The 16,502-nt window shown below is 38.3% G+C and overlaps 1 protein-coding gene across 7 annotated transcripts in view; it reads left to right on the top strand.

Annotated features, from left to right (window-relative positions):
- The window catches only part of CUL2 (cullin 2), a 50,706-nt gene that overhangs the window by 6,688 nt on the left and 27,516 nt on the right, over positions 1-16,502 (top strand). For 2 of the 7 annotated variants that reach the window (XM_056485509.1, XM_056485512.1), the window contains 3 exons: positions 7,402-7,540; positions 13,389-13,491; positions 15,258-15,352. In XM_056485509.1, coding sequence (XP_056341484.1) covers positions 7,422-7,540; positions 13,389-13,491; positions 15,258-15,352 — 317 coding nt within the window. In that variant the 5' untranslated portion in view covers positions 7,402-7,421. Of the gene's footprint in view, positions 1-4,092; positions 4,260-4,397; positions 4,597-4,668; positions 4,806-4,917; positions 5,125-7,401; positions 7,541-13,388; positions 13,492-15,257; positions 15,353-16,502 lie in introns of those variants that run through there. The other 5 variants (XM_056485507.1, XM_056485506.1, XM_056485508.1 and 2 more) reach the window with 5 other exon arrangements.

The following is a 16,502-nucleotide window of genomic DNA, read 5'->3' as shown; positions in this document are numbered from 1 at the left end:
TGATTTTTAAAAGCAATTGTACAATGGTGCACATGATCTATGAGCCTTTTATTAAAAGGCACCACTAAAAAAGGACTTGAACCACTTTCTGAAGACAATTGCATAATTTCTGAATCAAAAGGGAAGAAGAGACATTTAGAATAATATTGTTAGGTTCACTGCTGGTACTATAAACAAATACATGCCCAGCTCATGACCTGGTAGAGGTAACAGAACTTTCTTGGAACTGCAGCTTTCCTTCCCTTGCATGCAGCATCCTCTCATGGCTCTCTCCCTCTCTCTCTCGGTTGTTTCCACCAGCAGGGATAAGTGATGATGTTTGAACAATTCCATATCCTCAGCTCTGTCACCACGCTTCCATAATTCGTACTAGCTTTGGAATTTTATGCATATAAGCTGAAGCATGAAAACTACAAGCTAGCTTATTTACTAGAGTAAATTTCAGGGGTAGTTTCATATTCAAATTAAACCTGAAAGCAAAATCCCAGTAATTAACTCAAACACAGCCAGATGATGATTCAGCCAGGACTCCTTCATTTTTAATAATTAAGAAAATAAAGCCACCTAATAGTTTCTTTAGGATCTTTCTGCTTTCTTTTTCCAAATGCTTAGATTAACAATATGATAAATAGGAACAATATAATAAATAGAAACAATAGAAAATTGTAAGAAAGAAACCTCTTATATGCCACGTTGCTTGTTTTTTGGTAAATTGTTATATCTGGTTCACCCAGCCCACAGCAAGTACCCGAGCCATTGGCATTGATGCACTTACTGAACAGGAAGGATTTACAACCTTGTAACTGAACACACAAAGGCTCCAAAATATTTTACTCTTTTGGTACCTCATATGTAAAGCTGTTCAATATCTGAAAAATCCTGTAAGTAGAATCATTTAGGCTCACTTACTGCATCATAAAGTCTTGACAGTGCATTGATCTTTAAATACTAGTTCTAAACACACAATTTTACTTGTCAATAATGTTACAGAATATTTTTTAGCAATTCCTTGGGCCAAAAAATTAAGGAAAGAAAAACTAACTAGATTTGCTCAGACAGATAATTTAACTTCTTAGCTACAATGACATGAATATAAACTGGTGCCCCTTTTTAAATAATAGATGGAAAAAAAGACATTTGCAAAATTTTTCCAAGCAATCCCAGGGAAGGATAGAATACATCTGGGAGTTGAACTAAACACTTGATGGCTAGCTAATAACTGTTGTTTGGCAGAGTTCAACTTTTGTTAATTTTCCTATTTCACGACAAAAAGGTGTGGGTTTTGTTAGTTTTAGTGTAGATTGTGCAAGTTGAAACTCTTGAACTACTATTTTTTATCTATTCAGCGCTGCCATCTTGTGGCCAGGAGTGCAGTGAGCACCCCTTCTTAGTGAAAATTAAAGGGGCTAAATCAGATTAAATAATCACACATTTGAAATTCTTCATAAACTTTAAAAAATCGACAAGAACAATACTTAATTACTGTATCTTTTTATCATCACAAAAGATTTTTTTCAATTTATACATGTATTTTGTACATTACCACATGAAAGACAAATACTCACAATATTAAAAATAGCTATAATGAAATAAAGGTCCATTCCTACTTTCATTTGTATTTTTTCCAGAAGCAAAATATTTTTAAAAAAAATTTAAGCATTATTATCTGTATCAATAATGCAGACTAACTCATCTAGTAAAAATTTAATAACATGCATGTAACATAAATAATCCAGTCAATATTCTCATTTTCTATATGAAAAAGGCTAAGGAATATGGTACTCTAAAAATAGGATCTTAAATCAAAGACAAGAAGAGCAGATAGTAACATGGAAGGCATTTGCAAATGAAATGGTGGTGGGGAATGTGGATACTCACTATCAGTTCAGACTGCAGTCTAAACCGGCTTTTAAATAAAGCAGTAGGTGGTATAGTGGCACATTTAATATAGTGTTTGTATTACCATAGGGCTGTGGGATTCCTAGTTCTGTACCACAATAATACAGTGTTAGATGTAGCATAAACATAAACAAAATAGATAGCTCCTTCCAAAAGAATTAATTACATAAGAGAAAAGAAAACAAGTTAATGCAAACAGAGAAACAGAAGTATCAGATGAGAGAAAATAAATGCATATAAACAATGGGGGAACTCAGGAAATACTGCAATACTGGTTAGGACAGTGAGCAGACTTGATAGCACATGTAATCAAAGAAACAATAATTTGTATATGTGGTGGCAAAGTTTTAAGGTGATATATGCATGTAGTAGAAAAGAACCTGTGTCACTCACTACTGTAATCAAGAATATATAAAGAACTGATAAGAATTTACTGGGAAGAAGTTGACTTCTCCATAGTATTGTCCTACAAAAACTTCCAGAATGTCCACCTGTCTCCCATCTGTGTCTCTGCTATCTACACCTGCTGAAAGACAACACTGAGCCTTGGTCAAGCAGGATTTAAAGTAGGTCTGCACATTTGCTGTCATCAAAAAATGCATCAAGACATGACTGAGGTAGCTGAGACACCATTAATTGGTCATGCTTTGCCAAATGCAGCTTTCATTGCTGGCTGTCTTGGCCATGGCTGGCTGCACAGCAGCCCCAGGTAGAGCAGCCCCAGCACAGAGCTAACACTGAACTGAACTCACTGATGCATAAATCACATACCCACTCCCATAAAGCATTGGTGTTTACACACAAGTTTTGATCTTGCTCTTGGCAGATACATTGTATTTATTTCTTAATAGACTCTATGAGAACCTTTGTTCTTTTGGAAGTGCAGGCAGTGCCGTGGAAGTGGCGAGATGACCTTAGAAACACACACAGTAATGCTCACAGCTTGCTCATCTCAGAGTCCTGCAATACCCCGTTCTGTGTTTTCAGCTGGTAATTCTCTGGACACCATTGACAAAGAAACTTGATGAAAAGGATATCCAGATTTTGAAGTTTTGTGACTTATGTAGGAGTTGTTATTTCCTAAATGCATTTAAATCCAAGGGCAATTTTCAAATATCTTACATAAAAGGAGTAATGAATGTTCACATTCTTCCTCTGAATGGTGACTCCCTAACTATTCTTCCTCAACTGCAGCCTTCTAGAACAAAGTGTGCAGAATAGTTGAGGATTTGGTACCTAATTAAAGTCTGTGCTAGTTGGGAATATTCATAATTTCAGAAAATTAATAATGATAATAATCATAATTAAGAAAATTAATACATGATTCTCCCATGCTGAACACTCCAAAGTTTAGTTTTGAAAATACCTCCCTCTCTGTATTTATGTTTCCAGTTTATAACAGCTAACTAAGGGCTAAACTTCCTCATATAACAGAAATTTAGAAAATATGTATTGTGTAATGTTTGGGTAGCGTATAGATAAGGGTGTTTTTCATGAATGACTGTCTAATTTGTGATATCTGATCTTGGTCAAGTAATACATTCACACATAAATAGCATAATTCAATTTTGCCAGCATATATTTGAGCCTCTAAGAGTTTAAAAAACAGCCTTCAGTCCTTAAAAATGAAGAAAGTGCCACAGATAGAACCCAACACTTGCAGAAAATAACAAGCAGTCAAAAGTGAAGTTACAACCTACCTCCTCCCCAGCAAATAGAAGAGCTTTAACTAGCAGAATAGAAAAATAAAGGCGTTTAGGATGAAAATAGAGAAAGTTGAAGTGGTGTTTAAAATGTCTAGAAGGCGCTAATAAAAATAATTTAAAAACAGAACACAAAGGAAAGCCTTAAGGCTTAATGATAAAGCTGCAAGCATTGGAAATGAAATGGGCAAGGGCTTGATTTGAAAACAGGGAAAGCAATTATTTTGACATGAGTTTTGAGTAGTTTGAATAGAGAATTTTCAGAAATAAATGTCTGTTTTCCGGACGACTGTTGTCTCCTAGGGAGAGCTGCACTATGTGCTCTAAGTGAATGCCTGTTTTTTTAGCTTTTCAGAGGAATAGCTCCAGTGTTCGCTCTGACGCACACGCGGGTCCGCAGGGCGAGGCGGTGCCCAGGGAGTCCCACGTGCGCCCGCGGCACGTGAGCTCGCCCGGCTACTTGGTCTCCACAGCGACTCTACTTTGTTACTTCCACGCGACAACTTTGTGTTGCCCCTTTCCGCCCAGGCCCCCAAGGGAACGGCGGGCGCTCTGCCGAGTCACTGCAGGGGCGTCCCGCAGCGGAGCAGGGTGCTGGAAGCTGGGGAAATTCCCTGTGGGGCCGGTGGTGGGACGGGGACACTTTCACCTTCTGAGGTAACAGCGACCTCTTCACACGAAGCCCGGGAACGCCGCGCCCAGGGGAGAGGCCCGTTCCAGCCCCCGTTCCCCGCGACTCCATGTCGGGAAGGCGCGGGACGGGAACGGTCCCGCCATGGAAGGCGGGGTGACGCGTGCGCGGCGACCGCCCCGCCGCTGGGAAGTGCGGCCGCCCGCGCTCGCCGTACAGTGCGGGCTGTACCAAACCCCGCTGCTGCGGCGGGGGTGGGCGCGATCGGAAACTCACGGAGCGCCGGGACCCACCGGTCCCAGCTCACCCTCCGGCCGGCGGGGAGAGCCCGGCGGGCAGAGCCCGGGGACCGCGGCGCCGCGGGTGAGGCGGCAGCGCTGCGGCAGCAGCGCCGAGCGGGGCCGCGGGGCCGCGCCCCGACCCCGGCAGTGGCGGCGCCGGCGGAGGGGCGGGGCGCGAGCGGCTTTGGGTAATGGCAGCGCTGTGAGGACGGAGCGGGGCAGCGACCGCGGCCGAGGGCAGGAGCGAGGGAGGCCGGGCGGGGGTCGCTGACTCGGGCCCCGGGCCGCCAGGTAACGCCCTCGCCCGGCCCGGCCCGCGCTGAGGGGAAGGAGCGCCGCGCTCGTGGGGAGGTGGCGGTCCCGACCCCGGCGGGTGTGCGCGGGGGCGATCGGGCCCTGCCTCCATCCGGCCCCCGCCCCGGCGCTGCCCCCGCCCCGGGCCCCCATCCCCCGGCGGTGTCTGTGCGGCCGCGGCCGCCCGCCGCCTCCTGCCCCGGCTCCTGCCCTTGCCCCGAGGGGAGGGCGCGGTGCGGCCTCTCTGGCGGGGCCGCTCATTATCCGCTGGCCGTGCTCTCAGCCAGTTTCGCTTTTGTTTTGGTGGAGGGAGAAGGTGGGGAGCGGGAGCGGGGCGGGGGCGGGCAGCGCTGGTCACCTGTTTGATGCGAGTGCTCCTGCCTGTGGCTGCGCACCCGCCACGGGCTTGTAATGCTGCTTATGGAGGTGGTTAAATAGCTTGGAAATCTGGGGCGTTCTTTGATGCCGGACAGAATGCTGTGTTTGTTTGTGTACAAATATATGCAGTATGACAGCCGTATGTTTTAAAGAATGAGGCGATGGAAGCGGCATCCTGTCATTATCCTGCTGAATAAATATGTTTCAATAACATCTGTTTACCTTGGGGCTTATCAAATAGTTTGGCTTCCCACCCCCTGAATAGTCTAAACCCTGGGGTAGATATTCTGCCCTGCTATAGTTCTTACAGTGATAATACAAGATATTTAATAATCGAAGTTGGTGAGCTTGAACATTGCTGACATTGGGGCACAGCATACCCCAAAAGTCCAGTGTTGTGCAGTAAGAGTTATAACCATATTTGTTAAAATGTTTGTAAAACACATTTAAATTCTTATTTCCATGAAAGTTAAGAGAATGCCAAATAGCAGTTATCTTCAACTATTTAACTCCAAAGTACTTGGATGACCATGTGGATGCTTTCTACAATATTATGTTTTAATCATCCAGAACACGGTGTTACTGATTAATGACATTGGGATGTACTATGGGGAAAACTTTTTCTTCATGCTTCCTTCTTCCCCTCGGTTTTGCTTGTCTTTGAAGAAAGGGCTCTTTTACCTTGGATGTACCACGTGTGTTTCCACAACAACGACCTCTAATATAGCACAAGTACAGCTTCATTACCACAGGCACTTATGATTCTTAATGTCTTTTGTAAACCTTGATTATTTTTTCTTGAGGTCAGCTGGAAACCTTCTTGTGTTTTCCAAAAGAGGGGTATTGGGTCTTTTTCAAGATTATCTCTTCCCTCTCTCCTCCTGGAAATGAGCTGTTGTCAGTTTCTGCTGAGTTTCATGTTTCTGTGAAGCATACAGCAGTGTATGTTTTGGCTTACTTTCTTTGATGGATCTTTGTTTTGTCACTTCTCATTGATTTTTCTGTGTCAAGTCCTGCCGACATATATGGATTGAATGTTACAAATATGACAACACTTACAGCAGTTGAAGAGCTTGGTTAGTTAGTCAAGAGGGCAGGTTGTGTGCATGCATGCTAAAAGTTGCATCTGATTTTATTGCATTTTTCTTGAATTGAGAAGTGATATATCCTGTAAGAGCCAGTGCTAAATGGTTTTTTAGCATGACATTTGATTCTTTCCCTTACAGAGGTCTGCCTCTTGTGCTTAAAGTCTGTCACTAGCTTTCTACTTTCCCTTCTGACCTTGAAAATTTGGAAAGATAAGAGTCATTTGTCCATCTGTTTGAAATGGAAATAGAAGTATTCTTTCCACTTTTTATTGTAGTCTTACAATGTCGTGTTTCTGAGCAGGAACTAGACTTGCTTTGTGCATGGAATGTCACACATCAGGTCCTTTCTAGATTAGGTGCATAGGACAGAGACTAGTGGAAACAAGAGGCCTTCACAGTTGTCTCTTTTTAAAATTCCCCTTAAAATCCCCCCTTACTCTTCCCCTAGTTTTATGTAGATAATTTAATATTGAGTGGTTTTTTTAGTAATAAATCTCTTCCAGTATTTTTTATATGAAATTGCTAACACAGCTTCTGTATTTTCAAGCCATGTCTTCCTTGAAAGATTTCACTGTTTGTCCTATTGCATAGTGCAGTAAAGCTGCCCAAGCTTTGCATATTGCCCTGTGTTTTCTTTTTCACATCCCGATCAAAGCTTTCAGGTCTTGTGGCTTTTTAAATGTAACACTGAAAATGTTGCATGAAAGCCTAAGGTGAACATAGGCTACAAACTGACAGTAGGAATTTTAGATACTCTGGTCATAGTTTAGCTTGTTCTTATCCCAGATTTTCTTAGAGTTGGAACAGTCTTTGAATAAAAGTGAACAAATCAGAATTTACAGGAAAATTATTTTATTCATGTGACACTGTTAAATGAATAATTTGGTGAGATAATGAGCCTCATAAAACATGATGCTGTTAGATAGGCTGCTAATGCAACATTAATGTTCCATTCCAAAGCATTGAAAATGAGGGATTTTGAGCTTCATTTTGGAGGGGGTGGGTGTTTCTTTGTGTCGCTCTATCATAGTGGTGCAGCAGTGTACGAAGTTTAAATTGAAAAATTCAAAGTGTATATTTTTTCAGTGATTGTGCAATGTTGTCTGATATGTTTAATTCTTCTACAGATTAACACTAAAGCCCCACAATGTCCTTGAAACCACGAGTAGTTGACTTTGATGAAACATGGAACAAACTTCTAACAACGATTAAAGCTGTTGTTATGTTGGATTATGTTGAAAGAGCAACGTGGAACGATCGCTTCTCGTATCCTTTAAGTGAAAAATCTGATCTAATGTGTTTGTGTGATGTGTTTAGCGCTGAGTAAACCTGTGTTATATAACTGATCTTGAGCAGCTTGTTGTTAGGCTGTACCTGTTATTAGGACTGTGAATAAGTTGAAAGGGATGGGAAATTCTGCATATTGGGGAACTATCCTATGTGAAAGTCACAATGCTGATAAAAAGTAAACTGGTCCCAGTTTTAGTCACTTTTGGTAGCTCTAATACTTAGGTTATGCTAAAGCTGTTCTGACAGCTTTACTACCTGTTCTATGAGGTTTTCTTGTATGTTTAAGTGTTTGTGTGTAGCAGGGGAAATACCCAAGACAAAGAGTGTCCATCTTTAAATTTGGGTTGTGGGGGATGATGAAGTTGTTCTGCATAAAGATTTCTCCCTCTTCTTTGCCTTTCTAACTGTACTGGTAACTACCATACTAGACATTTCTACAGCAAGGATTTATTAAAAAGCCTTCTTCCTTTCCCTCCACTGTTAATGCCACATTACTCTTGACAGTTAAGCTATGTTTTAAAATATTTCTGCATCCATATAGTCTTGCTGTTCAAGTCACAGCTGTACATACATTGTTGTAGTGAAGTTTGTGTTTTACATGTAAGATGGACCTGTAATATTTTACAAGATTTAAGTTTTAGTGAACTTCTTTTGAAAAAAGTATAACCTTTCTAACCAGTTATACTGTGCCATGTGTCTATATTCATTAGCCATTACATCCTGGTGAATAATTGAAGAATTTTAGGAGGCTTTGCACCTGTTCTGCAGGGATTGGACGCAGTTTGATTTAATTACGAGGGAGAAGAATCATTTAGACTTACTTATTGATTTGTTAATTCTTGTGGGTGAAAAAACAAGCACCTGAGAAGATCCTTATACATAAGTTTTTACAACATAAGCTTATTCTGTGTGCAGGAGCTTCACTCTAAAGTCTCATCTCATTCTGAACATGTTAATCATTTCTCAGAATTGCTTTCCCACACTGCCTGTGTTTTGAGTGTGTGCATGTGTATATATACATAGCTTGTAGTTCTTGTGGAGACTTTTTGTGGTGTAATAATCTCTAAGAGCTCTTTCATTCTAAAATTTTGTAGTTAATTTCTGGGGGCATGACTTGCCAACTTCTACTGAAGTCAAGTTCAAGTGACTCCAGAATTTAAAAGATTTTTTAATTAATTAGGTGGGTACTTGCATGCTGAAAAGTTGTTCTGCAGTCATTTTTTCTAAGGAGTTTTGAAGGATTACATAGTTCAGTCTTTATCAAGTGGTTAAATTCTGTAGCTTAAAAATTTAAACATTTAAACAAAGGCATCTAAAATAGATTTAATATAAAATAATGTTGCATGAGATGTTGTATTGATTCCTCTTGTCACGATGTTTTGCTTACAACTTCTTATGTGAAGACCTTGCACATGAGTCTGCTGTTGATCCTCTTTTGGGATTTAGTCCAGTTGATTGAACATTGGAAAAGGATTGTTTATGAATAGCAGACTCAGGAAGCAGTCTTGGAATAATCTTGGAATATGTAATTCTTAAGATCTTACTTACTATCATCTCTTAATTACATTCCTTGGAAAGTGGCACTGTTAGTGCCTGATTTGGCACAGGCAGGAGCCTTTTGTCTTATTGTCTGTGGCTAAATGGCCCAAGGAGTTTCTGTAACTCTCAGCTTGAATGTTGGTTGTTTAGTACTTCTTCTTCCTGTAACCAAACTTCGAAGTTTTAACACAAGCTGCTCAATGAGTATTCAGCAATTTGGTGGAACTGATAGTTCTATACAGCTGGAATAAAAGCTTTTTCCAGGTTTTATACATAGAGAAGATTAAGGTATTAAGGATATTTTTTAAAAAAATTGGCATTTAAAAATACATCATCTTGTTCTTTGTAAACTTTTTATTTTCCAATTTAATTGGAATAATATTTCTAAACATCTACAGTGATTTAAAAGGAAATGTTCTATTAACTCTATTTTTATGATTGCTTAATTGGCACAATAGAAATTTGAACTGTTTCAGTAAAACTCGTAAGATTATTTCACTGATTATAGCATCAGTTGATCTTTGTACTCTATGGTCGATATAGTGATATGGAAACAAAGGTTAAAATGCGGCAAACAATCACTGTTTCAAGCTGCATCAGTGTATTCTAAGAAGTGTTAGCTTTCCCTCGTGCTGTTTGGGGCAGCTGAGCTCTAGTGGAGCATGGCAGCTGACAGTATTCTAGGGATGACAGGCTCGCACTGCACATAATCCACTTCTAGACATAATTTTTGCTCTCCTCGTTCTGCAGAACTTGTTTGTCTTGAATATGGTGTTTCTTTTGTAACGTATGGTAATTTTATTGTTAAACATGGCTTATTTTTAAATAAACATTTTACCTCATACTTGAGATGCTAGAATGGCAATGAGCTGGGAACTACAATGGTATAAGAGTTAAAATCTTCTGGAAAGGATCAACTAAAAGACCATATGTCAGGTTATTTAAAATGTGAGTCATCCTAAGCCACCTTTGACCTTCAGATTTCCTTTTAAGATTCCCTGCAGAAAGAAATATGTATGAACTTGTTTCATTGTCTGGTAAATGAGTTACAGTTATGTCTCTGTTTGAGGTGTTATTGTGAATACATTGTATCACTTTCAAGACTTTGCTGTTAACTGTTCAGTAGGCATGGGAGTGCTTTTTAAGTTAAGGCTTGGTTAGAGAGTGAACTGCCTTTTACCTAGAACGTTTTTGGACAGGTAGAACATTAAGCTCTTTCTGTTGTTGTCTTGTGTTTTCCACCCAGTAAGTTGCAAATAAGATGAACAGTATCCAGGGGCACCTGTACTTCAAACAGAATTATTTTCAAAATATGCATCATAGCCACCTGCTTTTTTCCACCATTTTTTCTCCAAATTTGTTCTCCCTTCTCTAATGAGCTATTTTGCATTTCCTATAATGAACCAGAAACTTAAACATGTATCTTAAAAACAGCTGGCCAATAAGGAAGAGTAAATAAAGTTCATATGGTCATGATTCTTTCTGACTGAGTCCTGAAATTGTCTACAAAGTCTTGGTTCTGTTACAGAATGTGAATGAATAGAAATTTTCCCAAAGCTCTACATTGGTTTCCTAGAGAAGCCTTAACTAGGTGCTTTTTTTAAGCCCGAGGACAATATTTGTGAGCTTTTGTAGCCTTGGATATGGTATTTTCTGTTTGATAGTAATTTTGTTTCTTAGTTTGAAAATGCTTCAATTTCCCATTGCTGGGTAATGCCCCTCGAATAGCAACTACCAAAGCACTTAAGTCATAGAAGAGTTTTGATGTTCTTGCTCTCCATACAGAGTGAAGGCCCCTAGGCAGCAGTTTGGCTGCAGCTTCTTCTGACCTTTCTCACCCTGCAAAACTGCATGTTGAACTGGAAAAACAGATGACTTTCACCATTGATGATAAATTATTGAACAGTAAAGGCTTCTTCCTGTTGTTCTAAGGGACGGCAACAAGGGAAAAATGTTCTTTAAACACAGTGATTAGTGATTAATTTCACCTCTGAGATTGCTGCTGTTGTTGTTGAGAGAGTCACAACATTTTGAGTACGACACTTAAATTTGGATTCTGGACTCAAAGATAAAATGGATAAAGAAACAAGTACAAATTGAGCAAGAAAGAGCAGTTTTGTTATAGTCAGATATATTTCAGTCTCGTGATAGCTTTTCTTTTGTAGAATTCTAGAGAAACTTGATATCCAGCAAGTAGTATTTGGTTGATGCAGGAGGCTGAGATGCCTGTTCAAGAGCTTCTGTGATTAAGCTCTTAGTTTGTGTATCTGCTGATATTAAACACAGTGGCAAATGTCATAGAAGAATACTAGATTCAGCTTTCTTCATTTGTGAGAAAATTTCTTCTCTAGAATAAGGAGAGACATGTTTGAAAGATGTGCATTTTCATGGAGGAGTAGAGATACCATTTGCATTCTTAAATAGGATTATTAAAACTGAGAAACTTGTTTACAAGATAAATTCAGAGATATTTGTTTGTTGCTTTGATCAAATAAACTGCCATTGCTATTTTCTTGTGCTGTTATGGTGAATGCCTCTTTCCTCTAAATTTGTGGGAAGTTGTTCTTGTGGTAGAGATCTGTAGGTTTTGTTGATTCAGGTAGTGTAGTTGTGGATCTAAAGAGAAAAAAGTCATGTCCCCTTTGCTTGTGAGTAAATGATGGAGATTTCTAATTCTGAGTTTAATTTCTCAAAAATATCTTTGCACAGTGAAGAGACTTGTGGCTTGACTTATGCTGAGGATGCATTTGACTACTCACTATCTTTAGACCGAGAAAATTTGTTTTGGGGGAAAAAAGTGTAAAAACCAATTATTATTTACAATCTCTTTAACAGAATATTTTGTTCTTCACTATTTAAATTTATTTTTATGTTTTATGGGTCATTACTTTACAAGCTGGTGTAGTGCAATGGTAGCTACTGTTACAAAGCAGTGAATGTTGCCTGTTTTGTTTCTTAGTGTTTCCATTTAATGCCTTTTGCTTTTCTGAGGAGAATTCTAATAAAGATGATCTATATGAATGAAATAACTGTACTTAAGATTAGATTCTGGTTGGGGTCTCTGATATTCCAGTTGCCAGATAAAGGTTTTTTTTCCTAATTAGTTTTCCTGCATAAGAATCTTCTATGTTTTAAGTAGTAATTCCATACAAAAAATGAAAAACATGCATTTGGACAAGCTGTGTGATGAGAGCTTGACACTGTTCTGTAGATTAAGCAGGTGACTCTTCAATTGTCTGTCTTTACCTCCTTTTACACAGTCATGTGCTTTTTTAGGGTAGACTAGAGGAAGGCAGATCTTATGTCTTCCCTTAATTAAAGTGGTATACTAAATCATTGATTTCTACCATGGCTGGCTTTATAAAGTGCCTAGGCTTAGTGGTTAAGCTTAATGTGTTTGCAGAATTAGTTTATTTCCCACAGTTGTTCATGTGAAGCTTGACCTAATCCTTGCTTGACTTTTCTGAAAGCAATGTTCTCAGTCACAACTTCTCTTCCTCAAGTTACTCTTAAAACTTAATACAAACCAAAGGTGTAGCTCTGAAAGGTAGTTTAGGGACAAAACCACCTTAAGGATGGCTTAACAGTTTGCTGCTGCTATTTAAGTTAACAAGTACAACTGTTTTTTGTGGCTGTGATCTAAACAGGATTACTGAAAATATAATAATGGTTAAAAAAACCACAAACTTCTTTTTATCCACACCACTATTGTGATTATTTAATTTTCAGTGTCCCCTGAAGTTGTTTTACTTGTGAAGGTGAGGGCAAAATGCAGGGACAGTAAGTTGTTTTGAACTCCAGGAAGGAAAACTTGAAGTCAGCTTCACCATGTGTTTGCTCTGCTCTGTACTTGACTAATCATGTTTTTAACCTGATTAGTGCTTCTTTCCATTATGTGAGAAGACTTTTAGTTCATGTTGGCTGCAAAGACAGAAGAATGGTGCATGAAAGCTGCTTTTTCACCTTGAAATTATTGTATATTATATGTGGCAAATAAAAGATAGAAGCCACATCAATATGGGGCTATCAGAAGTTTCAAGATCTTAGCTCTAACATTGCCACACATTCACTATTTAAAATTTAATATTGGTGCAGTAAATATGGATTCGGCAGAAGCGAATACTTACACTAATTTCAGAAAATGATTCCTTTAATTTTTTTTTTCTCAAATGTAAAAAAACCCCAAAAATCTAAACTGCATGTGTGGAGAAGAAAGGGTTCTGTAAATCATAAACTTTGTTGATATGTTTTCACACTTTAACACAAACCTTGACTTTGAGCCCAGAGACATTTATGCTTTGTGTGTGGCCTATCCTGAACCTCTTGGAGAGAGACTTTATACTGAGACTAAAATTTTTTTGGAGAATCATGTACGCCATTTGCACAAGGTAACCTGTACGATTACTGATGTCCATGTAGGTGTTCTTCATCCTTTTATTGACTTTTTGTAGGTCTTTATGAGACTAAATCAGAAATGACAGAGTTGCAGAGACCACAATACTTGTATATATGAAATATGTAACACATATCACACAACCATGTAAGCAGGTATTATAGATATCTGTCAATATGCAACACAAAAGAAATAGTTTCCTTTCTAAGCAAACAGTTATGGTATATGCAATGTATTCATTGGCTTGAAAAGCATGTTCTTTTATGTTGAATGCTTATAATCAAACAAGTTAGAGAAACATCTTAATTTTGCAAATATACTGGAGTTTGTCATTAATCTTCTATTTCAACAGAAAAGTATACTCCAGTGTCTCAGAAACTGATTGTATATACTCTGTTAAAAATATAAACAAAAACCTTCTGAAATATGTGGGAAATAACACAAGTGCCTGTGAGGAGAGGAAGTAACAGCAAATTATTTATTATGACAGCGATATTTGTATGTCTATATAGCTGTGAGTTAACTTCTGTTTCATCAACTAAGACAGGAAACTTCATTAGAATCATGATTCATCGTGTTTAATGGGTAGGATAGATGTATGGTGCCTCCATCTGTATCAGTAAAAAGAGAAGTAGATTTAAATAAGATGCTTATCAGTGTTTTTATAGGGGGCAAAGCATTGCAAATTCTGCCTAGTGCTGCTAAATGACTTCATGCTTAGGTACCTAAGTATTTGACAAGATAAGCTGGGCATCTTAATGGGCAGTTCCACTGGTTACAGAGAGGATAATTCTGGCACTCTGATAGACTAAATCAGTTCACTAAACTAGCAGAGAACTCTGCCAAATAAGTTCTTCCACATTTATTTAGTGAGCTGAATGAGCTCACTTAGGATAATCAGGTAGGTGCCAGCGCAGTGAAAGCTGTGGGAAGTAGCGGAAAACATACATCCAGTTTTTGAATTGCCTATCCACCACTTGTCTCTGAAATAATGTTGGAAGACCTTTGCAAAATGTATACAGCAGAGGAAAGCATTCTCAGTTCTGTTTTGTCTACCAGCTTTCCTCTTTCATAATTTTTTTACCCTTTTTTTCATTTTTCGCATGGGCTTCTTTGCTGCTTGAGCCAGATTTTAAAATTAAAAACTCTAGAGAGAATTAAAGTTGAATTTGTAGGATCTTGTCTCTTTCCACAAATCATACTAATTAGTTTAAATTGTTGAACTTTCTTCTCTGAAGTATGAATCTATTTTGAGAAATTTGGTAGCTTTTGAGATGATGATTTGCTCAAGTTTCAAAAGATTTGGGCCTAGATTTGAAAAATTTGAATGTGTTTTATGTTTATATGTATCTGTGCTTTGTTAAACTTGTTTTACTCTGTGATTCTTGGTAAGTATAAGGACTTGTCTATCCCGTAAGGCATAGTGGTTTTAAATGGTTATAGTTAGTCAGTTCTTCCAGTGTGCAGTGCATGTGGCTGTGTCAGTGAGGGAATGGTTCTATGAGTTATCCCAGCAGTTTGATGTGAGAATATTAACAGGCTTATTCAAGCAGGCACTTCTGAAAAGATCAATATAAAATAATACAGTAGAAACAGCTAGCTGGCTTACCAAACCTTGATAGTATTAAGATGTGGTAGCTTTTTGGTCATTGCCACAATTCTGAATATGCAAATGCTATTCCAAAATTATAATCCTGTGATAACTTTCTGTGTGCTATTTTCATACTAATTCTGCTGTGGGGGGGATGTGTGCCTTCACAGAGAGTTCTGGAAGCTGAAGAACAAGTACTGGTTATGTATCACAGATACTGGGAAGAGTATAGCAAAGGGGCAGACTATATGGACTGTTTATACAGGTAAGATTTGCAAAAGAGTTGTTAAACCTTTGAAACTATTTAAATGATCTGCAGGTTTAGTTGAAGAGTGTTGATTAAAGAGAGCTATAGATTAATATGCCTCAGGTCAATTTTGGAGAGAATATAGTTATGGTAGCAGAACATGAGAAAAAAGGAATAATGCCTCAACAGGTAAGTATCCAAGACAGGATACCATCCAAGATGGTTCCTAAAGTTCTTTCATTGCTAATGTATTCTACTTGATGTTGCAGTGCTGAATGTGTTGGTGCTAATCAACCCTGCTGTGTATAAGCTAACAATCCTAGGAATTCTTCTGCAAGGATGGCACTGTACTGCAGTATGCAGTTGAACCAGCATGGTTTGAGTCAAAGCTTTAAGATATTCTGCATTTTATAAATGAGTTGGAGTTATTTTCTTATTGCATGGTTGCTCTGAAATACCATAATTTAGTTGACTCTGTTTTGTTCCAGATTCTAATTTGTATAATTCTTCCAGCAATGAAAACTGATTAATGTCTACAGGTGGTAATCTGAAAGTTATTTTAAAATAGATTCCCTTAAAATTTAATTAGGCTTGCATCTCTGCTTCTAATCTGATTGACAATATTTGAAACACTACTCAAATGTGAGACACTTTTGAGCAAAATTCATAAAATTGAAAGAATCAGTCTTACATGAGATCAATCGTGTAATTGGCAAATGAGTTAAATCTTTTCTTTCTTTAGTGTTGATTTTGGTTTGGTTTTTTTTTTCAACCATCCTCCTTGGTGCATTTTGCTAGAAAAACAAATCTGGAATCAGAAAAGTAAAATTTCACATATGCTTGACTAAACCAAAATAAAACTCTTGGAATAAGGAGCACTGAAAGAAGCTTCTTCAGTTGTTGTTTTTGTTAGTTCTGATGGTAAAAATAATAAATAAAAGCAATGCTGGACATTAGTCCTTACCAGTGTCTTGTTGCTGTAACTGGTTTCATAGGTACTTTTAAAAAAATCTGGTCTGCATGCTTTCAGATGACTGGGAGGGTTTTCTTATCCAGCAAATTGAAATTAAGTAATTTAAAGAAAAAAAAGGAAGTATTAAAATTGTTCATAATAAAATCCTGAAAACTAAACACACATGGTGCAGCTTTTGCTTTGTTCCATTTTGTC

This window comes from Oenanthe melanoleuca, chromosome 2, assembly GCF_029582105.1.
Source record: "Oenanthe melanoleuca isolate GR-GAL-2019-014 chromosome 2, OMel1.0, whole genome shotgun sequence".
Taxonomy (NCBI): Eukaryota; Metazoa; Chordata; class Aves; order Passeriformes; family Muscicapidae; genus Oenanthe; species Oenanthe melanoleuca.
The sequence above is the reverse complement of the archived record's forward strand: the minus strand, read 5'-3'. Positions and strand labels throughout refer to the sequence as shown.